Source organism: Petromyzon marinus, chromosome 56 (genome assembly GCF_048934315.1).
Source record: "Petromyzon marinus isolate PM22_M1 ecotype Great Lakes invasive population chromosome 56, UKy_Petmar_22M1.pri1.0, whole genome shotgun sequence".
NCBI classification, from domain to species: domain Eukaryota; kingdom Metazoa; phylum Chordata; class Hyperoartia; order Petromyzontiformes; family Petromyzontidae; genus Petromyzon; species Petromyzon marinus.
Genome location: NC_133722.1, coordinates 9,619,923 through 9,645,871, shown reverse-complemented (window position 1 = coordinate 9,645,871; position 25,949 = coordinate 9,619,923). Strand labels below are relative to the sequence as shown.

Sequence of the window (25,949 nt, the reverse complement as noted above, 5' to 3'; positions counted from 1 at the left end):
CACGAGATTTCACTTCGTTAAAATATTGAAAGGGGACGGACGGACACATTAATCTATTGCAGGCTGGTACACTCAGTTTACAACTTCGTTCCTACCAGTAAAAATAAATTATATAATAGCATACGACGTTTCGATCGCAACACAAGCAATCATCATCAGGTAGAGTAAACACATAACCGCAGATATATACAGACCTTAAGTAGGGGGAATTAACACAGATATACCAGGGGCTACAGAGAGACGGAACATCACACTAAATCAAACAGGGTTTAGCAAAATTTGGAAACTATATAAAGCAACACAAACGGTCGGTTAAAACACAATTAACGCATGGTTTGATTGAATACGCTGTTTCAAAGATTGTTAAATTGTAAGTTAAGTGTTAAATTTAAGATAGTGATAGATTATAGAATTTTATTTTTTATTATTTCAACGTGACTTTACCGAAAAAAAACAAAGAGTAATTCCTGCAGTCACGAAAGCGCCTAATCAAGTTTGAATATTATTAATAAGGGGTGCGCGATCTTCTTGTGCGTTAGTGGAAATTTCCACGCACGCATGAATATTAATGAAGGGGGGAAGGGCGGCTTTTTTGCAGTGACGTCACGCACGGACGTAGCACTGTGCTGCGTAGATTTATTTTTTTACCGTCACTTTCTGTAAAGAATCGACTCGAATTTTCTCTGCGTTCGTGTTAAAATCCACCCGCTCATGAATATTAATTAGGGGGGTGGGCCTCATGCGGAGTGACGTCACGCGGGGAGGGTGGGCCTCATGGAGTGACGTCACGCGCGGGACGGACAGACATTTCTGGGTGGTTATAGTATGTACAATAGAGGAAACATACCAATGAATTAATTACATACTAATAAACGAATTACTAACTAATTACTAACCTATTAACCAATCAGTAACCGATTATATGACGTCGTCCCTCTAATTAAGACCGGAAGCAGGTGGATGGCTTCACTGTTGTGGAAAATCGCGCGCTGATGCCGATGAATGTAAGTCCCAGCGACACCTCAGATGGTAAATGTTAAATTTTGATTTAAAGCTTTCGTGACTGCAGTAATTCATGTTCTTAGTTCTTTCGGTAAAGTCACGTTGAAGGGAAACAATAAAATAATAAAATATATATTAAAAATAAAAATTCTCACGACCGTTTGTGTTATGGTCGAAACGTCGTGAGAATTTTTATTGTTTTATATATATTTTATTGTTTCCCTTCAACGTGACTTTACCGAAAGAACTAAGCATATGGTAAATGTTGTTGATTTACTTTCCCAACACATCGGTGGGCTGAAGCGGTCAACTAATTGGCGTTTTGTTTACGTGACAAATCCATTACTGATTGGCCGTGGTCGGGTGGTGGAGGGTTACGACACAAGATTGATACTTACGCGATTCTAACCACAGAAACATTTTTTTTTAATTACGCAGACCACGAGCGCTGGGTCAACTCCAATCCTTCGTCGTCGCAACGAGAATTCCAACGTTAATTATTCAAATTAACAACTTTAAAGGCTCACATGGGCTGAATGACAACAACTCAAAGGGTCCGGGATGGGCTGAACAAATGTGATTTAAAGGATATACTATAGTCACTCTCGATTTGAAGCTTTCGTAACTGCGGGAATCCATCCCTCTTTGGTTCTTTGTGTAAAGTCATCACGTAGTTAGAAAAATAATAATAAAAATAGATCCGTCCTCAGGTTGCTTGTGTGGCGATCGAAACGTCGTGAACTATTATTATGTTTCTAGCTACGTGACTAGTGTACGTGTCAACCCGTTCGGTTTAACCGCGTATTCTTGTACAGGAAAATCGAGTTTTCAGGTCCACACGGCGCGCAGCCGTATCAATACGGGCAACAAAAAGTGTCGATCTGTTTGTGTTTATCCCCTTGTGGTGATGGTGAGTTTGTAGGATGAACGTTTGAGATTTATAAAAAGGCACGGGGTGATCAATAAGGTGTTACTTGATCTGTAATAAGGTAGGGAACTGATGATAAGTCGTTGACAGGTATGATATACAGTAATGTAAAAGTAGGAATAATGCAATTTGGGGATATTCAAATGCATAAGTAACGCGAGTTTTAAACTTGATTATTTGAACTTAAACTTATATCCATCCGTTGCTTAACTCGGGACCGCTCAGAAGCACGCCTGCTCAACTGTGATGGCACGACACTCATGTAAATACAGATGTGGTGACGTTTCGGGCAATGGTTCATCTGTATGCCATTATGAAGGCGTGTGTGTGATCAGATCGATACTCATTTATTGACGCCGGTTACAAGTACAGTACATGCCCACATTATTGCGTGATTTTGGCCGATCGCAAAACGCTATAATTTTAAAAAAGTTATTTTGTACTTCTGAAATGAAAACACTGAGGAAGATGTAGACCTTAGATGTATATCTACTGTATAATATACATTTGTTATTTTTTTAAAGAGGGTTAACGGAATTAACTTTTAAAAAAAATATATAAACTCGGACTCGCCCACGTGACCGAACGCTCGTTTTCGCGGGAAACCTGAACATGGCGGCGTACGCAATGTTTACGTTTTTGTACAGCGAGTGAATCAACCAAAACAAATAAAACAGGCACAGTCATAACAGGCACAACTTACAACATCGGAGGTCGTGGACGTCGTCGCATAGGTAGGCGATGCACCCACAGTGGATTTAAGCACTCGCATACACTTTGTTTATGTCTGTTTCGAGAATTGGTAGGCCTACGCGAGAGCCTCGGTGTTGCCTGCTCTGGGTACAGAGGAAGGGCAGCTTTGGTCCGCAGGGTGGGGACGGACGCAGGGGGTCCTCTTATCGGGGTTAAACAGTTCCAAAAAGTGTACGTTTTTTGTTTCTCAAATTAACCTGGCGCAAGACATAACATTCGTAAAGTCTTAAACCAGTGATAGAAACTCCGCGTTACTGTGACGGGTACAAGTATAGCCACAGCATGTTTAGAGAGTGAAGCGGTGGTTCCGGTCCTTAGCACCCGTTTCAACAACCCGCTATGACCAGCTGAGTTAAGTATGGTCACAGTATGACGGACACGGCGCGGGTAGGCCTTCGTCCAGCAGTAGATTGACAAGGGGGGCTGTTTATCGTAGGTCAAAAAGGGCGTTTGAGATACGTGAGCAATTCTGCAAACTTTGATCCTTAAAAAGGAAACGGACTGCGTTGGTCGTAGCGCACAAGCAAGTAAAGCATTCTACAGCTTAATTGTCACTTCCTTAATTAGTATAGAAGTCTTGTACCAAATTATCTAATCTGGCGACCTGTAGATAAGGTTGGTGAACAATGCAAAGATGGAACCTCTAATGCAGTACAGTATATGTAGCTACAGGTCATAGATGTCATTGGGAGCAGTACACCAAGTAGGTTCCTAACAGATTACACCTAACACTGGTACAGAGCTTATCGGTAGATAATTGTCATTTCCTATCGGACGATAAGCTCTGGAGGATGAATGCATAGTTGAAGGCTCTTGAAAGAAAACTGTAACAGCGATGAAAATGTTAAGTTTTGTTGATTATTCAGACGAAACCTTGGCATAACCAGTTTAGTGATTTTTCAGTGCGCTTCAGCAGTGTAGTAATCTTGTTTTAAAGATTATTTAAATCGGTTGTGTAATTTGCCGTGTGACGTAACGATAAAGGTGCAGCCCTGCAACTGCTCGCCTACGTCACTGCTCGAGGAAGAGTTGCCACTCGGGGGAGTTCTCGGGCAGTGGTTATAAAGCCTTTACTGCAAACTTGCACCCCTTTGAATCTCAATCATAAAAAAAATGTGTTAATTAATACAGCGGTTTGATGAAGCAAAGTAGTTGTACTTGCGTGCCCGTGTTTCGATGATTGTTTACCTTCTAATAAAAGCTGGCATGTCTCGCACCCCCAGAAATGGCATGTCACACCCACATTGGGTGCGTGCAGCCCAGGTTAAGAACCACTGCTCTAGAGAGTTGAATATGAAGGGCACCCTGAGCCATTAACTACTCAGGGCAGTGTTGGAGAATGGTGTAACTGTCATTTTATAAAAAAAAATGTTCACGTATCTGACCCTTTCACATCTCTGCCGATGCCTCGATTCTCACCGAGTCAGATATGTGATGTTGCACTGCGCTTAAAATTTACTGAAATCGCTCAGTCTCTGCAGTTAAATATACTGATGCATTGAGATTCCATATAAATAGCTGTTTTAGCATTTGGACGAACGCAATAACTGGGCGTGTTTCACCTTTATTGAGGCTTTTTCAGTCAGGTGTGGCCTATTACACAATGTCTACTGCATACCCTGAGGGCTTGGATTGGCGAGTGTGCAACGATTTGCCTTGCAATTCAATAAAGTGTCACAAAGTTGGAGCCGCGATTTTCTGAAATAATCTATTCTCTGTATTTTTGTTTTTACAGGAATTAAATAAGCACCTCTAGTGGCTGCAGAGCTCGCATGACCCATTTACAAACAATATGCTTGCACAATTTAGATTTATATAGGGTACAGATGTGACCACCTCTCAAGCTGCTGTACAAGAACAGCGAGCCAATTTATCTCCATATATTTAAAAGGCAAAGTTGTGAATATGTGTGTCTGTTCAAACTGTTTAGCGTACTTCCCGACATGCAACAAACTTGAAATTTGCCATGTGGGTACTTTCCAGACTGTACACCATGCAAAAATTGGAAAAATACACTTTTTTTTGGGGGGGGAGCTCAATAATGCATATATTTTTTACACGGCAAATGATCTGTGACGTCAAATCTGTCATGTGACCTGTGCGTGTGGAAGCGTAACGCATTGTAGGGTAGCGGTTAGTTCGCTGCGCTACGAACCCAGTGACCCGAGTTCGATTCCCGCTCACGGCCACCACCGGTGACGATTATTTCAACCGCTCCTGGGCCTCCCCTAGGTCGACTCAGCCTCAAACGAGTAACTGCTGTGGTGTGAACATCGCCACTGGGGAGACAAAGGCCGCCGGGCGTGGTGGATCCAAGTCCCGGGTGAAGCCGGGTAGTACAGCTAGTTTAATATAAAGAGGCAGTCAGTCTTAGGCAGAGGACAAATGGAAAATTTTGATCCTGGACATTATCAATGGCAGGGTAGCATGTGTGACTGGTGGAAGGGAGCGCAGCAGAGGGGAATGGGCGACCTCCCACTGGGTGAAGGTAGACTGGGAATTCAACAGAAGGCCTTGGTTACTGGAGTGGAGAGTGCACGGAGAAGAGTAATGAAATGGGACAGGAGAGGTAGGAGAGTGATTGGAGGGGAGTATAGTCCGATGAGAGGGGAGAGCTAGGAAAATTAATTGGAGGGGAGTAAACTGAAATGAGAGGTGAGAGGTCGAGTGTGTAAAGTTGAAAAACAACTGTTAATTTATATTTTAAAATGTCTGTTATACGTTATTATGACGGAAACTGTGGTCAGCCTTGTGGTAGGAAGTTTCACTCAAGAGCTGGAGCATGGGAAACTGGGGAATTGGTGAGAGGTGGTGTAAAGCAGGAGTTGTGAACCTTTTACTTGGTGGGAAACTACACATTAATACACACATTGGCTTTATCTAATAATAATGCGAAAAATTGATGGTTCACGTTTTCAGGTGACTGAGTGTGCCCAGATTAGAAACTCTGTGTTGCCAGGTTGAAAATAGCCCCCTTTAGTACTCTATTAGTGTGTCTAAAATTGTGATGATATCGAAATAACTGGAGGTATCAAATCGTAACTAATTTAGATACATCTAGTATAATAAATAGATACAATTCCAGCGACTCTCATTCCTCTAATGGATTTAGGTTTCCCCATGCCATATTGGTCATGGGTTTTCTTTACCATGCCTCACATTGCTCAGAGCCGGTTGGTGAAGATAGGGGCAGGACCTGTTCTTATATTTCTTGCCACTGATGTTTGCTACTGCCGAGCATCAAACTCGAATCGTTGAGTTTATAGCAGAGTGCGCCAACCAGAAAATAGTGAAAATGTTATTAATATGCAATAATAAAAAAAAATTAGCCAATTTTTTTTTGTTTCCCCCTCTGACATTTTTTTTTTTAGCCGGGTGCGCCACCGACACTGGCCACTGGATGCGTTAGGCCATCCGGTGAGTGACCGGTGAGTGACCGGTGGTCGTGCGAAGCCGCACCGGCGTGGGCAAGGTGAGCGGTGGCACGGACGGTACGGGAACCGCCGGCGGCATGGAGGCGCGCATTCTGCGTGTGCGGCAGGTGCTAACCCTGATGGAGCAGACGCTGGAGTGCCCCATCTGGTGAGCGGACAAACACACACACACACCAGTCTCTACTCTGTTCTCCTCACAATGATGCAGACAAACTGGTCTCTGATGGGGGTGTCTGGATAATAGTAGAATGGCAAACCGATGTCCGACGTGGTCTCTAGACAATGATGTGCTGACAGACCTGCCTTTGCTGAGGTTTCTAGAAAATGGTCTGGACATATCAGAGTCTCATTGGTAATGTAAACTTTAACAAAAGTATGACGCGAGTTTAACATCAAACGTTTAACAACTCGTTCTATGAAACACACGTGTCTCACGACGGTGTTTTCGAAAAAAATCTTCACTGTATGACGTTTGGCTTCTCGGCAGCCTGGACATCATGAAGGAGCCCATCTCAACCAAGTGCGACCACCAATTTTGCCGGTGAGCCAGGGAGTTGAGGATAAACGTTGGCTCTGGCCACAAACCAGCGACCACAGCTTGCCAATGTTCGCCTCGAATGATGGGGTAGAGATTAGGCGGATTCAATGGGTAGTCAACCTGATTTGTTAAGTTAATTTCGCAGACTTTGTGGTGCAGATGATACAATAAAAAACTACCAAGAGCGCATTGTTAAGTGTTCCAATGCAACTAGCATGTTTTATACAATATAAAGACAAAGATCCCTGTACAGCCTAAACAGACTGTTGGGGCAAGTGCTGTTAGCGAGCACCTGTGAAGGCCAGCACGGCACACAAGGAGGAGGGTGGCCAGCACCACCCAGTGGCGATGTTTACACACCGCACCAGGTACTCATTTGAGGCTGAGGCGACCTAGAAGACGCCCATGCACGATTCAGATAATTGTCACTGGTGGTGGTGGCAGCTGTGAGTGGGAATCGTACTCGGGTCACCGTGTTTGTGGCTCTCACACACACGTGGGATATCAAGTTTTTCCACAACACTCTAGATTTATCCAATTATCTTATGAGTATGCCCGTATATTGGGTGTAAAACCAGTGTATTTGGAACACACCCACGCAAGGCGAACATGGGTTTCCTCCCCGTTCCCTGTGCCTGCAGCTTCTGCATTCTGGAGCTGCTGGAAAAAAGCAAAGGCCCTGCACTGTGCCCGATGTGCAAGGAAACAGTTACCCGGCGGTACGTGCTCACGAGGCTGCTCCCCTGTTCGCTCAGCCGCTCGCCCACCCCATCTGTTTGCCCGCCTATCCACTTGATTGCTCGTTCACCCGCTCGCCTGCACGCTCACCCTGTCGGTCACTCTCGTCACACCAGGTTATGTAATGCTTAAGTTCGACAGTGAACAGTTTTGAATGAACATTTTGCGGAAAGGTGTATCAAAACTATAAATTGTTAGGCGACTGTGCACGTGCAGAAGCTGCAGGCCACTCACAGCAGCTGCGTGCAACTTTACGCAGACACCCATCACACGAAGCGCAATTTCTGTTGTCCTTCCCCCGCACCTCCATTTAGCACAGTTGGCTACGTACGGTGCGAAAGAAGTTCAGAATAAATACACCATTGTGCCATTACACCATCGTGGTCTGGCAGGCGCATATTTTCCGCTTGTTGGAGAGGTTCACAGTTGGAATCTGGCAAGTGCCGTGATTAATACTGCCGGTGTATTAACCAGAAAAATATTACACGCCTTCTGCTCCACAATGAATGTAAAACATCCTGTTGTACGTATGTAAGTTGAACTTCTTTTGCACCGTACATAGCCAACAGTGCTCATCAGAGGTGCGGTGTATGTACGTTGAACTTCTTTCGCACCATACGTAGCAAACCGTGCTAATCGAAGGTGTCTGAAGCCTACCCCTGCATATGTTACATCATTTGCACCGCAATCGGCTGCCTTGGTCTTCCCATTACTGATGTATACACACCACGCCATATGCTCATTGTAAGACCTAGAATAGGACCAGTTCATATATTCACCACTGATGTTATGGACCCCTCACTTGGCAGATGTGGCGATCTCCTACACCGATGGATAAATAAGACTAGCCCAGAGTGAAGCCACGGTCACCTATCTCAAACCGTGGACCACATAGTAACCACCACTGCCCGCGTCAATCATTGATAGGCAGAATTTCAGATCTTCGCCATGGGGATTCTCCTGAAGCCGTCACCTGGCTCACTCGCCAACCTCGACGCAAACGCGTAAACGTTGCCGATCAACCTCAGCCATGTGAAAGACTATTCTTTTCCACCCATCGCCACTCCCATCGCCACAGACACCGTCACCATCACCCGTTTTGCCGACCCGCTCTACCACCTGCTCTCCGACCTCGTTCACCGGCTTGCTCGCCCGCTGTTCGATTGACGAATGAGATTATGTCTGTCTGTGCCGGCCGCCCCTCCCCCACACCCCAACCCAAGGAGCTTGCGGGAGAACCCCATGTTTAAGCAGATTGTGGTCGGGGTGCAGCGTACGATGCAGGCGTTTCAGGAGGACACAGGCCTCCAGTGTGAGTTTATCTCCCCGCGCACCACCCCATCATCATCACTTGTTATGTATACCGCACCTGCCATGCAGTATGTCTCGTGGCACCCTGACGCACGGGACCCCCAGTGGCAGCTTCCCTGTGCAGCAAGGGGTTTTTCTGCCAGTAGCGAGGGACAATGTTGCTATTTGCCAGTTAATTAATTTAAGAGCAAATTTAGACCGTGACCAAAAAAAAACACACACGTCCGACTTTCTTTTGAATAGCGACGTGGGATCTTTAATGTCCGCTGCTTACGTATTAACCGGGGTGGCTGATGGATGTAAACCTCGAACCTCTGCAACAAACGGTGAGCTCGGCCGTGTCATCGTCTTGGTGCCGGCTAAGCACATACAACACGTTAAAGTAAAAAAAGTCAAGCGAAAATCACGTCAACTTCATAATTGTAATCGCAAGGTTGAGAGTTCAAATCCTGTTTCTGTGGGGTTGACTCGGGCCCTAAACCATGTAAATGTGTAATTTCAACCGCCGGCTCAGGACTGTAAACAGGAGATTAGCACCACCTCAGTGCTCATATGAGCAGCAAATCACTTCGATTTTTTTACGAGACGGCACTCAAAAACAAAAATGTTATCGTCCCTGTTGTAAATAAAAAGAACTACATATATTTGTCAACGCTGTGCATTTCAAAATAAATAAATATATAGCCGGAATTTCGCGGAATGGCCCTTCTTTATAGCACATAATAGGTCAGAGGGATATGGTGGATAATAAGAGTTGGGAGCCTGATGAAGTTCAGATGACCACTTCGTTTGTATTAGCACCATGAATAGTTACCTACTAGTATCTTTTAAAAGTTATAAGATGTTGCCGGCACATGGCATTGCAGGTGATTTTCACACGCACGAGTGGGTGCGTGGTATCGCGAGCGAGAGTACCAAGTCGTTAATCTTCGCCATTGTCTGGTCAAATAAAAAAAACTTTTCAAATTCCTCATTGTCACCAGTCACTGCAGCGCCTGGGCCCCCGGAGGTTTCGGTGTGGGGGTCCCCGCAGTCGGAGCCCAACAGGCGTGCGCGCGGCTCCAGACGCCCGCGTACGCTGGGTCAGTCTCGCGCTGGCGCCACCAGTCTTTCGGAGACTGTCTCCTCCCGCCCGAAGAGACAGAGGGCTCGGCCGAACCACGTCGAGTTAGGTGTGTGATACCGCACCGCGCCGCAAATGCACTGCGCTGCGCTGCAATGCACCGTCGTGCATTGCGCCGCGCACTGCGCCACATGGCATCTTGCGCAGCAGTGGAATGCATCGCACGATGCCCTGCACCCGCACTGCACCCGCACTGCACCCGCACTGCACCCGCACTGCACCCGCACTGCACCCGCACTGCACCCGCACTGCACCCGCACTGCACCCGCACTGCACCCGCACTGCACCCGCACTGCACCCACACTGCACCCACACTGCACTGCACACTGTACCGCACACTGTACCCTCACTGCACTGCACACTGCACCCACACTGCACTGCACAGCGCACCCACAATGTACTGCACCCTGCACTGTACTGCATTGTACTGCATTGGACCCCAATGCATATTGCACAGCAGAATTCACCACACCACATTGGAAACTGCATCACGCTGCTACGCATCGCATAGCATTACACTGCAACGCACATTGCAATGCATCGGATTGCACCGCACCGTATTGCACTGCACCGCGCACTGCACAGCATCACAATGCACTGCATTACAACACAACACGCAACAGTTCTATAACTTTTTCATATGCCTTTATCATGAGCAATGGTAAAAACTGTAGACCTGCAATTACATGTTTATGCCACTGCCTGCAGAAGGGAATGAGTTTTCATACTCGCGTCTTTAGATATTTGAATAACAGTCGATACCTACTGTACACTATATACAGCAAGATCCGACCATATCCGTCCGGTGCTCGCTCAGCTGCATTGGCTTCTGGTTTGCTGAACGAACACATAAGGTCGCATTCATTACAGACGAAGTCCTTGCCACAAATTAACCACGATACTTTGCTGATCTCATCAAGGACCAGCAACCATCACTTGAACTCCGGTCATCCTCGCAGCAGCTTTTGGCTAACTTTCGAACAAAGATGGTCACCGCATGGCGCGCTTTCAGATGCGATTCTGCGGCCGTCTGGAGCGGTCTTCCTTCTGATATTCGGAAGCCACTGGGGCTATGTACTTTTAAATAATCTAGATTTTAAAACTCGTTTCTTTAGAACTGCTTTTGGCGTTTAGCTTCTTCTCCTTCCCCCGCACCTCCCGATTAACATGGTTGGCTACTTAGGGCGCGAAAGAAGTTCAACATACATATGAGGGGAGGCTACTCTCGGCTCGCGCGGCATGCATACGACGGCGTAACTTTCACGCTACACTCATAGTCTCCTTAACCTTGCGTTAACCGTTACAACCCTGCAGTACCCCCGCCTCTCGTTCTGATTGATTGTCGTTTGTTGTGTTCCAGGCCTGGACTCATTGTCGGATGATGGTGAGCCTTGGATCAGTGCCCTTGCTGCAGAGGATGGGTTGAAGAGGTAAGGGCTTAGTGAGTGAACATTTTGCAGGAATGTACAGGTAAGTTGTGTTGTTCTGATGCAGTATCTGTGCGTGTGTGTACACGAGCGGAGGCGGGAGTGTAGTAGTTAGGGTACTGCGCTTTGAACCCGGCAACCTAAGTTCGATTCCCGCTTTCGACAAATAACAGTGGGAAACATTTGAACCGGTTCTGGGCTTATCCTAAGTCAATTTGGCCTTAAATGAGTGGCTGGTGCAGTGCGTAAACATAGGTACTGGAGAGATAAAGGTGGCCGGGCGTGGTGTTGGCTACCCACCTTCTCATATAATTGTATGGTAAATTGTTCATAATAAAGATTTTTGGGTTACATCGCGTAAGTATAAACGTGTCGTAACCCTCCACCACCCGACCACAGCCAGTAAGGTTTGTCACGTAAACAAAATGCGCCAATTAGTTACTACTTCAGCCCACCGGTGTGTTTGAGAGTAAATCCACAACATTTACAATTTGAGTACGACGTTTCACTGGTAATTACATCCAGCATCATCGGGCGATTTGCCCGAATAGTAACTTGGTTTGAAAATGGTCAGGCTGCTGCTTACATCGGCGGCGTTGCTAAATATGAAGAAAGAATTGGCAAGGTGTGGTGGCATCAATGCTTTTGGCCTTGATAAAATATGGATGATAACATCATGATGGGGAGCCGTGGTGGCTAGGAGATGTTAACAACCTCGCCTGGTATACAGGAGGTTGTGGGTTTGATCCCGACCCTGAGTTTGCATGTTCTCCCCATGATCGCGTGGCTTTTTTCTCCGGGTCCTCCTCTTTTTCCCTCTACATTTAGAAATGTGCATTTAGAGTATTTGGCCACGATGAATAAAAAGCTCAGTGAGCCATACCTTGTTAAATAAAAATAGTTTAGTTTAGTAATGATATCGCCCGCTCTATGCATGCAGTTCGTCGTTCCGGCGGCCTCGAGCGGAGCGTGGTGGGGACACGAGGAGCGACGGCGCACGGCAGCGGGGTGAAGCGCCATCGGCGCCGCCCCCACTCGCTGGCGAGTGGTCACGTGACTCGACGGGCGTCGCTGGCGACACCAATCCCAAGATGGAACCCTCGCCCGGTTCTGCCGCACCGTCGGGGATCGCGGCTGCCATGGTTCGAAAAGATGATGCAAGCTCCCCGGCGCCGGCAACTGTGAGTGGCGAAATCACCGAAGAGGTCAAAATTGCGGCGCCACCAGCCAAGAAATCGAAGCGCGTAAGCATCCGGAAGGTGAAGGAGTGGCTGCAGAAGATGGATGTTGCTGGTGAACCCAAATCCGCGTCCACAGACCATGTGGACGGCGCTGTTATAGACGACAATGAGGGTGGCGGTGATGGTGACATGGCTGATGGTGGCGGTGATGGCGCTGCAGACAGCATATCTGGAGGCTCAGAGCGCACGACACTACTGGAGGATCGTTCAATGGAGGTGTCCCCGGTGCCGGTGGTAGTGCCATTGATGGAGCTGGAGAAGCCACTGCTGACTATGAACCCCGGGGACCGGCTTTTCGGCAAGCGCTACGGCCGACGGCACAAGCTGCTACCGCGGGCACGGGTACAGGCGGCAAAGCGCAGTCGTGGGGCTTTGGCGCCAGTCTGTGCTTCTACAAGGGTCGCTGTTGATGGTGCTGGTGGTTCTGGTGGCGTTGTTCGTGTGGTTGCTACTGCTGGCGCGCCTGACGATGCCATCACGGCGGAGATGGGCCAGGTTGCGGCGAGCACGCGCCCTCCGAGCACCGGCAAGGCTGTGGGGAAGCGCCGGCCTCGCCGATCCACGGAGATGTCTCTGGAGGACTTCATACGGAGGGAACCTCCAAGCGCCGTAGCGTCGACCACCGGCTCCGTGCACGCTGTCCGTGAGGATGGCGGCATGCGGGTAGTCAAGACAAGACCCAAAAGGCGAAAACTTAAAAATGAGGCATCCTCTCACATGAAGAATGAAGCTTCCCCGCACCAAGGGAATAATGGTTTGCCCCAAGAACAAGGGGAGAACAATGGGGTACCCCTACAGCAAAGAGAGAATGGTTTTGCCCTTCAGCCAGATACAGATGCATCTCCTAAGCAGGGAGGAGAGAACAGCCCATCCCTACCACAGGATATAAACACTTCTCCCCTGCAGCAGGCAGTGAACGAGACGCCGCTGCAGCCACAGCAGCAGCCACAACTGCTCAGAAAAAGCGCGTCGGCACAAAAGCGTTCGGCCGCTAAGGTTCACCGGTATCACTCAGTAGGGGACGGCAGCAAGAGCCGGCGCCGTTTGGAGCTGCAGGTTGGTGGCCCAAGCCATGTCAGCTGGGTGCCGGCCTCCATCGAGTGCTTCAGCAGCAGCGAGGACGCCCTGCGAAACTCTCCGCTGCAGGCCAACAAGCGCCGCCGCTCGCTGGGGATTCTGGGGAAGGATGTGCGGCTGGCAGACAACGACGAGGGCCTCGCTCGCCCGCGAGTAACTCCTCCATCCGCCGAGGTCGCCGATGACGGTGCAGGTGGCCTGCACGAGAACCGGAGCGTTTCGCCGGGCCAGAAATTGTCGCGGCTGTGTGACCACAAGTGCCATGGTTCCCCGTCGGTCGTGCCGGAGACACCGTGCTCGCCCGCGTCCCTGCTCCTCGTTGCTGGCGGTGCTGCCGGTGGTGGTGTCGTCACGGCACCGGCGCTGGCGAGGAGGTGCGTCGTCTGCCTAGAGAGGATGCCCCCCGGCGCGGTTACCGCGGGGTCGACCGTGGCTTCCCCGCGAGAAGCTCACCGCGCCCGCCATGGAACCGCCACCACCGAACCAGAGCACAAGCTGGGCAGCAAGGATGCTGACTGTTGCGGTGACGAGGTCTCGCCGATCGACACGCCGGATGGCCTGCTGGTGCTGCCGGAGGAAGGTGCGGAGCAAGATGGCAGGGTCTCGGAGGGCGGCCGAGAACATGGCGGCGATTGCACGGGGGTGATGGCGGTGACACTGACCCCGGCGGAAACTCTTGTGGAGCGAAGAGGTGGCCCGGAAGAGGCAAGCGGCAGCGGCAGCAATGGCAGTGTGGTCGAGAATAGCCAGTCACTGCTGCACCCTCAGCTCGAGCGCTCAGGGACAGAGGAGGGAGCGACAGGTGCTGGCGAGGCCTTGTCGCTGGTGGACGTTTCCGTTGCATCGCAGATGCAGCAGGGGCTTACGCGCAGTGTGTTAAATTTTCAGCAGGAGCCAACTCTAAATAAGTCAGACTCGCAGCTGGAACCAACGGAAGATAAGTTAGACCCACAGGAGGTACGAATGCAAGATAAGTTAGACACGCACCAGGAAATAACGCCGTACAAGTTAAACCGGCAGCAGGAGCGAACGCAAGATGAGTTATGCCCACAAGGGGACCTAACGCAATATAAATTAAACACACATCAGGAACTAACACCACCTGATTTAAGCGTACAACAGGCATCAATGCCTGATTCATTGCCTCAGCACCAGGAGCCAATTGCGACTACATTGATCTCTCAGCAAGAATCAATGGGCAATGACCTGGACTTGCAGCAGCTGCTAAACGAAGCTGCAAATTTTCCACGTGAGGTGAAAGATGTAAGTAAGGGCGTGGGGAGCGTGGAGGATGGCGTGGTGAGCATGGAGGATAGCGAAGTGGACACACAGGTGGCACTCCTCTCTTTCCTGCCCTCCAAGAGACGCTCGTTCCTCTTGGTGAGTCCTGGCGCCTCTCACCAGGTGGGTGTTCACCAATCCGAGACCCACCGGACGGAAGAGCACCAGACCAGCACCCACCGGGGCAGTGGTAACCAAGCCGAGACTCGCGGAGCCGATGAAAAACAAACCATCTCTCGCCACACTGGTAATAACCAAACTATTATTCCCCCAAACGGTGATAATCAAACTGGTGATAACCAAACTATTATTCGCCCAAACGGTGATAATCAAACTGGTGATAACCAAACTACCATTCACCAGACTGGCAAGCACCAAATCATCTCTCTCCAAACTGGTGATAACCAAACCATCACTAACCCAACCGGTGATAATCAAACTGGAGATCACCAAACGATCTGTCGCCACACTGGTGATCACCAAACCATTTGTCACCACACTGGTGATAACCAAACTATTAATCAGCAGACTGATGTTAACCAAACCATCACTCACTCGGCCAGTGATAATCAAACTGGTGATAGCCAAATCAGCACTTACCAGAGCGGTGATAACCAAACCATCACTCGCCAAATTGGTGACAACCCAATCAGCACTTCTCAGACCAGTGACAAAACCAGCATTCACTGGACCGGTCATAAACAAACCAACAGTCACAAACCTGTTGATAGCCAGAACAACGCTCACCTGGCAAGCTTGCCACTACTTAGCACTAATGAAGTCGTCCTCCACCGAGCCGACGCTCACCGCACCGTCACAGACGCGATGTGCGCCCGCTGGGCTGAACCTCCACGTCGCGGTAACCGGCTGACGAAGAGAACCCATGCCGGCAGATGCGCGCGAGGCTCCGGCTCCTCCTGGCGCTCATCCTCACCGTCGCCCGGCCGAGAGGCCACGCTTCGGGGGGGCGCCGGCAGTGGCGACGAGTCAAACGACACGCTCCAACTTCGGCACGGAACGGCGCTGCCCCTCCCGGTTCCGGCCGGTGATGCGGCGCTTAGTCAGAGTGGCACAGACGGCACTCCTGACATCATCATGCCCACCCAGCGAAATACAACCGACAGTCGGCCCGGTTCGTTGGCTGCACGTAGCCATACCAGCGCAAACACTAGCAGCCAGGAAGATTCCAGTGGTCGACCGTCCATCTCGACAATGGCCGACAGCCAGCCGGAGAAAGTAATCGGCAACTCGCCGCTGCTAACCTGCTGTCAGTCCGATATGGTCGTTGGCAGCGGCACGGGTGCGGGTCTTGGGCGGCGACGGTCGCTCATTCCATGTTGTGAACAGCCGGAGGTGAAAGTGGTCGACAGCTCGCCGTCCATAGCTGTTGATAACAGCCAGTCGGTCGCCGTTATCAGTGTCAGTGACTTGGCGGTCTCGGCCGTGAGCAACTCGCCGCACGTAGCTACTGCGCGAGGCCGGAAGCAGCGGCGGCGGCGGCGGCGGATTCGAGTCATTGTGTCATCGTCATCGTCGGACAGCGACTGCGAGGTGGAGCTGCCCAGCCTTGGCGGTATGAAGGTGAAGTGGCAGCAGCAGGGGGGCATGTTGGGGAGCCCACGTGACAAAGGAGGACCCCGCACGTCCCCCCCCATCGGCAGCACCCTCCCCGCGTCGTCCCCTCCGCTCAGTCAATGCTCGACTGCGTCCATGGATCTGTTTGCGTCGCAGTCGGAGGGCTCCGTGTGGGGCCGGCATGGGCCAAGCAGCCCTGGCGATCGAGACGGCGCCGAGGGGCGCGCGGAGGTCGCAGAGGCCACGGGGTTGACGACCTCTGCCGATCGTCGGCAACCTTTGAACTGTGACCCTGAGTCAGGTGGGGAGGGCAACAGCGCAGCAGAGCCAAGGTCAAGGAGAGGCAAGGATTTATTATTATTATTTGAGCTTTCATAGTTTGAGATGACCGTATATTCTTTGGATGCTAAAACCTCTGAAAAGTGACACGCACCCCAAAACTAGTGCCCACTATCACTTAAACAAATGTAGTCACACGCTTATTGGATTTTAAGATAAACCCCCAACTTTTACCTTCAAATAAGGGAAAAACAATTATCTGATGAGCTGGAGATAATGGCATTAAAAGGGGGAGTGGTATCACAGTGGTTAGCACACTGTGGTTTTAATACAGCGGCATGAGTTTGTTTCTCAGCCACGGCTAACGTCAGTGGAGAGTGATATCTGAAACGGGCCTCGGCGCCAGTCTTCACCAACCCTCGCACACGACATGGTGAAGTATGGGTCAAACAACTTGCCAGAGGGCCTTCCACACTTCACGTGGTCCTCAACGTTCATCTAGCCTGGCACAAGCGCCGTGGTGATGTCGCCGCCAACTTGGTGGCGAACATGGCAGCCTTAATAGGTGCTCGCTAACAACACTTGCCCCGACGGTCTGTGCTCGGTTACATGTGGGATCTTTGTGTTTGCTCGTGCGTTCGTGTGCGCATCAGACGGCATTTTGGAGAACGAGAGCGAGTCGACCGTCATCTGGGCGTCTCAGGACGTCGACTCTGAGGTGAGTCCGAGCCACTCGGATCAGGGGCAGCCACTGCAGCCGCGGCTTGGCCCCGCCGCCTAGGTTGACTCGGCCTACAACAAGCCTCGCCTCAAATGGCGGGCTGGTGCTGCGGCAGTACACCAAGAAGAGCGGTGTCACGCACTCGGAGATCAAATTCTCACTCGCACATTTTCCAGAATGCCAAGTCATGCGCGCGAACTTTGGCCCGGTTTGTGGAATTTGTGTGCATGACAATTATTACCGGCATAAGGCACTACTGCCAGAGTGCAAGGTACGCCTATCCATAATCATCCCTCAGGACATCTGGTAAGTCTGTACAATACAATACCCGCCATTCGCCGCAGAGTGACGGTAACGTCGCCACTGCGCCTGTGTCAGTCTATAATCACTTAACACAACGTTTTTTTGAACATCAGTGCATGAGAACACAGACTGAGAATATTTTCTTGCTAAAATTAGACACCGCCGGTATACTGAGAAAGACCAAAAAAAGTAAAGGTAATTGGCTATGAACATATATATATGATTGGCTGACTGCTTTAGTTGACCAGATGGAAAAAATAACGACAGACAGTCGCTGACTTGCGAACATCCGCAATTACGAACGAGCTTCCATCATTTATATCTTTAACCATCCGACTTGCGAACGCGAACTCGCACTTGAGAACCGAACCACGGCAACTATTTTGGTTCGGTAAATTTACAAATGCACAACATCTCCTTTGTGAGTTGAACAATGCTTCCCTTTTTTGTTGAACCGTAACACATTTTATAACCCTCACCGTATATGTGCATTTAAATACAGTACATGATTGTGTCCCGACTTACGAACCGCTCGACTTACAAACGGGTCTCGGAAATGGAACCCGTTCGTCAGTCGGGGGGACTGCCCGTACATGAAATCCACACAACTAAGATTCGACTCAACCTCCACGCGTTGTGGTCGACTCGATTAAGACTACGATTGAAGTAATATAGAAAGTCTCACTAAACTAACGCTACCCCCAAACCCGTTCCTTCCCGCACTCCCGTCTCGCACTCCCGTCTCCTCCCGCTGCAGATGAAGCAGGAGCTGATGCGGAACCTGCACGAGATGGGGGATGAGATCGCCGCTTTGGAGGCCGCCCTGGAGGACGAAGACGACTGCGTCCCCTTGCCTCCCTCACCTCCCACACCTCCCTCGCTTTGCTCTCGTTGGAAAGTCGGCTCGCGCGGACAGACGGCCGCCCAGACGACCTCGCACCGGGATGACGGAAACGGTGGCTGCGAATTGGCCGGCGCTTTGTCGCGTCGCGTGCCGGTCGGCGCCGTCGACCGTGGATCTGGAGGACATGGCGGTCGGGGAGCCGCCTCGCCATCGTGGGAGGCCGAGCGCTCCGACACGCTCTCGGACGCCCGGTGCTACGTAGACACTGCTGCCTCGCACGGCGGCGCTAGCGTTACTTTTTCCGATGTCGCTCACCGTGCGGAGAGGCTCGTTGACGTCGGCAGCACGAAAGAATCCAGCGGGAATCCTCGGCGCTTGTGCCTCGTCGCGTCCGGGCTGAGCAAGCGGGATGCGGTGAGTCGGCGACATATCGTGACGGTGGCTGAGCCCCCCTAACGCTAAGCCCTCCTCTACTGATGGCTCCACCCACTTTTTAAATTCTTAGAGTTGAGCCAAAACATGTTTATCCAGTATTTAACTGCAGTTAAATTATATAATTTGATCCTGACTAGCTCTGCGATCTTAACATTTACTTGCAAATTCCATTCTAAGCCCCGCCCACTTACCCTTGGGTTGTAACCACCACAAACGTATAAAACAATTGGTTGCAGTAGCTCTCTCGTTACATCTCTTCCTGCCTCAGCAGTCCGCCTGCTGTGTTGTTTCACCTGAAGACGATTGCTTGTGTTGCGATCGAAACGTCGTGATCTATTAGTTAATCTTCTACTATCTACGTGACTTTGCCGAAAGAACCAAAGAGTATGCTCATCTCTCACAATACAATGGCCACCTCCACAGCTTCGTTTGTCTAGATTTACCCGATCTTACATTTACATGCAAATTTAATCTCTAGCCCCACCCACTGATCCTTGGGCGACACCCATCTCAAATCTTTATAACTCCCTGCCTTAGCAGCGCTTCCATCATATATTATTTCCTGCCTCAGCAGCTGTCCCGCTATATTTTTCACCTGATGACGATTGTTTGTGTTGCAATCGAAACATCGTGATATTGTTATTATTTGTATTAATTTTATTATTTTTCTATCTACGTGGCTTTACCGAAAGACCCAAAGAATATATATATAATTAGAGTTTAACATTTGTTTACAGTTTGTTTAACATTGACTGTGCCATGCCCCCCCACCCCCCGCCTAGAGTTGTTGTATGCTCCCTGCCGTTGTAAACAAGATCCTGCTATCAGAACGGTTACAATTATTTTTATTTCTCACAATTTTGAGTGGCGGTTGAATCCGCAGTTAATTGTGTGTGCCCTGGCCCCAACATCTTTGTCACCTCCTCACATGCTCTGAATGCCTCAGTAGACATAATAATAATAGTTCTCGTAACAGCCTGGGCAAATCTTAGTTTTTAACACTTACGGTTGAAAGCATTTATTATGCGTTGGCTCTGAGAGCCCGGTTCAATCGTGAGCGGCTGAAACCCAGATTCGAATTCGACATCTCAACGGTGCTGGCTCATTGCTCTGATCACCGAGCTACATGCCCACCTCTTGACTTTAAATTTAATATCAACGCATTCCAACTAAGTTTCAAAGTGTTGTCGCTATGGCGTCATCTCTTTGTGCGACTACAAATGGCGCATTATTATAATCTCTCTGTCCGTGTCTCTCTGTCTGTAACAGGGGTCACAATATGTTTTCCTAAATGATGATCCAATATAAAGAACATTTTAGTGTAACGTTTTGTTCGTATCGGAAACCGGCCGAATTGACAACGTAAGCCTTGTCAGCCAAGGCGATGATGATGAAGATGATGCCGTAATGCGTGATGTCGCAAGATGATGTCATGCGTGCGTCTCTTCTCACCTCATGACGTCATTACGTGCGATCGTCGTCAACTCTTGCCCGAAGCGACACTTCAGCAGACCTCGAATGTGCCAACGACACCACCACCCGATGCTGATTACATGGCTCGCAACACCTCGATATCCAAGCTTCACTTTTCGCACAATCTAGCCTACGCCAGAAGCCAGCTTTTGTTGTGCCTTGTTTTAAACACTCTACGGTGGAGAGATGTTAAGTACCTTGCCTGATACACAGGAGGTTGTGGGTTCCAACCGGACCCTGACGCCTGTATATTTGGATTTTGCACGTTCTCCCAGTGGTCGCGTGGATTTTTATCCGTGTCCTCCGGTTTTTACCTCCACATTTAGAATCGACGTGCTTTTAGGTTTATTTGGCCCCTGTAAATTACCGCGTGATCAGCCACTTAGTTGAGCTATAATTTGGTCGCTTCTGAAAAAGAGCTGCATAGCTCCAGCGGGCCTTAGCTGCTAAAATAAAAAAAAAATGTTTAAATAGTAAATAGTGTGTGTGTCTTTGTCCCACAGCTGGTGGTCGAGCGGTTTTCACATCAGGCCGGCGGTTGCTTCCAGTCGCACTTCTCTCCTGAAACGACTCACGTGCTCATGCAGACAGGTGCCAGCCTTCGACAGGCACCCCCCCCCCCTGCCACACTACGCACACACGGCTCACCGCCCGCCAGCCGTTCTCTGGCCATCGTTGGGTAAACCTGTCACGGCTCGCTCCGCTCACTCGGGATTTAGACGAATTGTCTCGTAACGTAAACGGTGAACTATTTAGAATTGGCGACGTGCACAGTTTTCATTCGCCCCGAGAGAGAAGTGAGAGAGAGGATGGTTCATAGGCGCCGGAAACCCGAGACGAGGGGGAGGCCAACAAGAACCGGTGCCAACGTTTGTCCAAGCTCTGTGGTCCTACATTGGGACGTTTGGTCACCTTCATCGATGATTCGCTTTATGCATGTGGGAGGAAACCGGAGTGGCCGGAGAAAACCCACACGTGTTCAATCCCCCGTAAATGCATCCGCTTGCTCTGCCGCCATCGTACCCTGGCAAGCCGGGAGATATGGTGACCTTGACGCACACGGGTAGGGGGGGGAGGGAGTTTATCAACCCTAGATTCGGGACTACAATTCGATTCAAGAAGCGGTTCTTTTTCAACATCGTGCTGCATTGTAGCGCCTCTTGTGGCTGCAGGGATCTGTGTGTGTGTTTGTATCAAGAGTGTGTGCTTGTAATTCTGTGACAGTGTTGCGATTGCGTTTGTTTGACAGTGTGTGATTGTGGTGACGTCAACCACCTGCCACTCGGTGGCAGACGGTCGTTGTTGTTGTGATTATCTGATCGTGTACGATTACGTTTGTATGACGGTGTGTGATTGTGTTGGATCACCATGTGTGTTCAGGCGCCACAGTGAAAGCTGCGTTCTTGTCCTCGTCGCTAGGTGGCAGCCTGGTTTGTGAGCGCACGTTGAAGTATTTCCTGGGCAACGCAGGACATTGCTGGGTCCTCACCTTCTCTTGTAAGCAAGCACGCCGCCTCACCTATGACCCCTCCACGCGCTCTGAAATCCTGACCATGGGTCCCTGACCTCGCGAGAGACGAGTGTTGTTGTTCAGCCAGACTTAGTACCTGGATCGCAGGGTGGTGGAAAAGCAATTTGCAAGTGTGCGCCAATGTTTGCCCGTGCCATAGCTCGCATCTCGTCCAGTCAAAGTCAAGACTAAAGTTTATCCATTCTCAAACGAGCACTTGTCTCAATTTGGCTGCCCTGAGCCAGAGGTAAAAACTCGACATTAACATGGCAGGAGCCATTCTTGTCATGTTGACCATTATGGCACGGATGAATATCCCACCAAGTGGTGCTGGTTTCTCTGGATTATAAAATGCTCTGGAGAAGTAAGACGCACACCAAAACCTGTGCTCCGGTGTCTTTAAAGTTGTCACAAACATGCACACACCTACCGGATTGTAAGTCGCACTCCTAACTTACAGAGAAAAAAGTGTGTTTTACGTCTGCCTTGGTTTTCTGGAGGCAGAGGTAACACGATACTTGTGTTACCTCTGCCTTGGTTTTCGCGGTTATGCCATACAGAGCTTCGATGCGTTTTTGGGTCGTGCTGTGTGTTTTTCCAGCACGATGTCCGACGTTCCGCTCCGAGATCTTGAAGAAGCTCCTAGCACGTGGAGCGAATCGTCGGACATAATTTTGAACATTCTAGATTTCAAGTTTTCGTGACTGCAGGGATCCATACCCTTTGGTTCTTTCGGTAAAGTCACGTATGTATAAAATAAATGTCGTGATTTAATTTATTTTATTTTCTACCTACGTGACTTTACCGAAAGAACCAAAGAGTATAATTTTGAACAGCTCGCGGAGAGCCGCTGCTTATTTGATTCACCCTGGAGGAGTGAGCGGCTGAGTCGACCCGCGACCTTGAATTGAACTTTAATCCTTCCGACCTAGTACGCAGCCAATTAGTTAGGTTTGTCACGTAAACAGAACGTGCCAATCCGTTACTAGTACAGCACACCGGTAATGTTTTGAGAGCAAATCCACAACATTTACAATCTGAGTACGACGTTTCGCCGGTCATTACAACTAGCTTCATCAGGCTGTCGTCCCTCGTGCTGTTGCAGGGGTGGAAGAATGTCTGCGTCAAGGCTGCATCGTGGATGAGGTGAGTGTGCGCGTGTGCTGGACATCTCTGAAAAAGAGCTTCATAGCTCATCCTTCGAGATTGATAATGATACTGAAAGATTCCGAATACCCTGTGAGTCTATATACATGCGCATGGGTATGTGGTGTTTGTGGGTCAAGGGTAAAAATCCTTGACCTTTGCTTGTGTGTGTTTATTAATACCCTGGGAGTATAGAGAGACATGTGTGGGCCTCTCGACTTGGGGGTCTAGCCGTGTGTCTGTGCGTGTGTTTGTGGCACAGTAGGGGGCACAAGTGGTGCATCGGTCAGCCATCTCAGTTGACCCATGGCATCTGGGTCTGTTCCGTGACCTGCCAGCGGGTGTTCGACACTTCACTTGGCCTGAATGTGCATATAACCTGGCACAAGCGCCATGTTGACGTCACCGCCACATAGTGGCGAATGGCGGTCGTTGTCGTTGTGTAAGCCTTTGGTCTTTGTGTATTTATGAGTGTTTCTTTGAGTGTTTGAATACTTTGAGTCTATGGAAATAAGCATGTATCGCTGGTCGTAGTGTGTCTGTCAATGTGTGGGGAGCCATAGCGTGCTGCTGTGCTGTGAACCCGGTGATCCAAGTTCGATTCCCGCTTACAGCCAATACCAGTGACAATTTTCTGAACTGGTCCTCGGCCTCCCCTCAGTCGACTGAGCCTAGAATTAGTACTTAGTACTGTGCGTAAACATCGCTACTCAGGAGACAAAGGCGGCTGGGCATGGTGCTGGCCACCCACCCCCTTGTGTGCTGTTCCGGCCTTCATAGGTGCTCGTGAACAGCACTTGCCCCAAAAGTCGGCTAAGGCTCTATGAAGTATTTTTGTGACTACTATGAGTCTATGGATATAAGCATGTATCACTGCTCTTCGTGTGTCTATGAGTGTGTGGGAACCCAAAGAGTCTACAGTTTCATGATATAAGCCTTTGCTCTCTGGTCTTTGTGCGATTCCCCGCAGGCCCCGTTTGAGATTCAGGGCGACGTAGTGAATGGTCCCGACCACTTGGGGCCCCGTCGGTCACGGCTTGCAACTCTGAAGGTGGGATCTGATGTCTGACCCTAGACACCTATCCCTTATCCTTAGCCCTTACCCTAGCTTCTGCCCCTCAACCGCTAGCCGTGGCTGCTAGCCTTAGATTATAACCCTGAGTACAGGGGTCGGCAACCAAAAATAACAATAAGAGCCATTTTTCTTTCGAATTCGGTAAAAAAAATCTATATTTCAGGAGCCTCAATGTCAATTCCTGCATATGTTACATCACGAAGCAGTCCGTAAAGTGCAGCGTGCGGCTCCTGAGCTGCAGCTTGCCGACCCTTGCCCTTGTACCTGGTCCTAATTCAAGCTAGCCTCACGCGTGGACCTGAGCGGTGACACGGTCTAGCGCAGTGGTTCTTAACCTGGGGTGCACGTACCCCCCCTGGGGGTGCAAGATGACCTTTCTGGGGGTGAGAGAGATGGCCGGATTTTTTTCGAAGGTAAATCATTGAAACTCAAATGAAGCATGGCACGCAAGTTCAACCGCTTTGTTTCATCAAACCCCATGTACGTATTAACATTATACATGATGTTTTAACGATTGAAAACCAAAGGGATGCAAGGCTGCGGTAAAGGTGAAGAACCACTGGCCTAGCGGTAGCGCATTCGCCGTTTGTTGCAGAGGTTCGCAGTTCGAAACCAGCGGCCGCCCCTTATTATTTCCGCAGCGTGTAGTAATAACCATAGTGATACTACGCGCCATCCACTTCACAGTGGATGTTAAAGATCTCCCGCTTCGTCATTCGCAAGAGCAAGGCAAGAATGCGTGCCGACGTTGGGGAGCTAAATTTGCCAGCTTGGAAAGTTACGCCATTAATCAGCCGTGCGTATTCTACGCGCGGCATAGTCCGGCGAGACTAATGCTCCGGGTCACTCTAAAATTTTAAGCTCAATCAACTTGAACTTCTTACCTTCCTCATCCTCCAAATACACCAAGCCGTGCCAGTTACCCAAACTAACCACCAACCCTATTCTCTTAACCGATAAGTCGAGCTACGCGTCTCCTCTGACCCGTGCCACTTGCATGTAGCACGGAGCGCTGTTGTGGTTAAATAACTAAATAATGATTCACCTCCTCTCGAATGATGTGTTAGTTTACTTATACTTAACACTAAGATGAAGAATTAGCATTTGTTGTCGGGCACTTAAATGCCGCGGCATTTCATCGCACCTTGCATCGCATTACACCTCAATCATTCCAATGCCCAGGCGTCCGGAGTAGTTTCTGTTTCAGCCTAGGGGGACCCCCCCCCCCCGATGGCAGCAGCTGTCCCTGTGCAGCACGAGGTGAACGCAGCGCCGGCCTGTGTGTCCGTAGTGGGCGACTGTTGTTGGTGTTGGTTATCAACCCTGGTACCGCGCGGTTATCAGCTGTGTGCGGGGAGGTTGTGTGTATGTACTGGATGTACATTGAACTTCTTTCGCACCGCACGTAGCCAACCGTGCTAATCGGAGGTGCGGGGTGGGGGAAAGGCTGTTGTGCTGTGGCGAGGGCACACGGTGACGCGCATTTGTGCTCTTGTTTCCCGTCCCAGCTGCTGCGGGAGTTTGAGATCTGCTGCTACGGTGCCTTCAAGGAGATGACCAAAGGTAGGCTGTGGTGCGGGGGGGGGATGAGCTTCACGCATTTCGAAAATTTGCATCTTGTTCTGAGTTTGGGAACGTCGCGTGACGATTGAACGCGCCTTAGCGGACAGGTGACATCGCCCGCCGATACGCCGCGTGATACCACTGTTGGCAGGGGGAAAAAAAAAAGGCGGAT

General features: G+C 49.8%; 1 protein-coding gene across 4 annotated transcripts in view; it reads left to right on the top strand.

Moving 5' to 3' along the window:
• The first annotated feature begins 771 nt into the window (after positions 1–771).
• Positions 772–25,949, top strand: part of BRCA1 (BRCA1 DNA repair associated) — a 30,545-nt gene continuing 5,367 nt past the window's right edge. The window contains exons 1-15 of one of the 4 annotated variants that reach the window (XM_076052544.1): positions 772–1,004; positions 6,055–6,265; positions 6,605–6,658; positions 7,297–7,374; positions 8,617–8,705; positions 9,688–9,876; positions 11,188–11,257; positions 12,195–16,771; positions 17,361–17,425; positions 18,489–18,989; positions 20,987–21,074; positions 21,903–21,980; positions 23,099–23,139; positions 24,110–24,190; positions 25,723–25,777. In XM_076052544.1, coding sequence (XP_075908659.1) covers positions 6,195–6,265; positions 6,605–6,658; positions 7,297–7,374; positions 8,617–8,705; positions 9,688–9,876; positions 11,188–11,257; positions 12,195–16,771; positions 17,361–17,425; positions 18,489–18,989; positions 20,987–21,074; positions 21,903–21,980; positions 23,099–23,139; positions 24,110–24,190; positions 25,723–25,777 — 6,037 coding nt within the window. In that variant the 5' untranslated portion in view covers positions 772–1,004; positions 6,055–6,194. Of the gene's footprint in view, positions 1,030–1,699; positions 2,665–6,054; positions 6,266–6,604; positions 6,659–7,296; positions 7,375–8,616; positions 8,706–9,687; positions 9,877–11,187; positions 11,258–12,194; positions 16,772–17,360; positions 17,426–18,488; positions 18,990–20,986; positions 21,075–21,902; positions 21,981–23,098; positions 23,140–24,109; positions 24,191–25,722; positions 25,778–25,949 lie in introns of those variants that run through there. The other 3 variants (XM_076052543.1, XM_032975578.2, XM_032975579.2) reach the window with 3 other exon arrangements.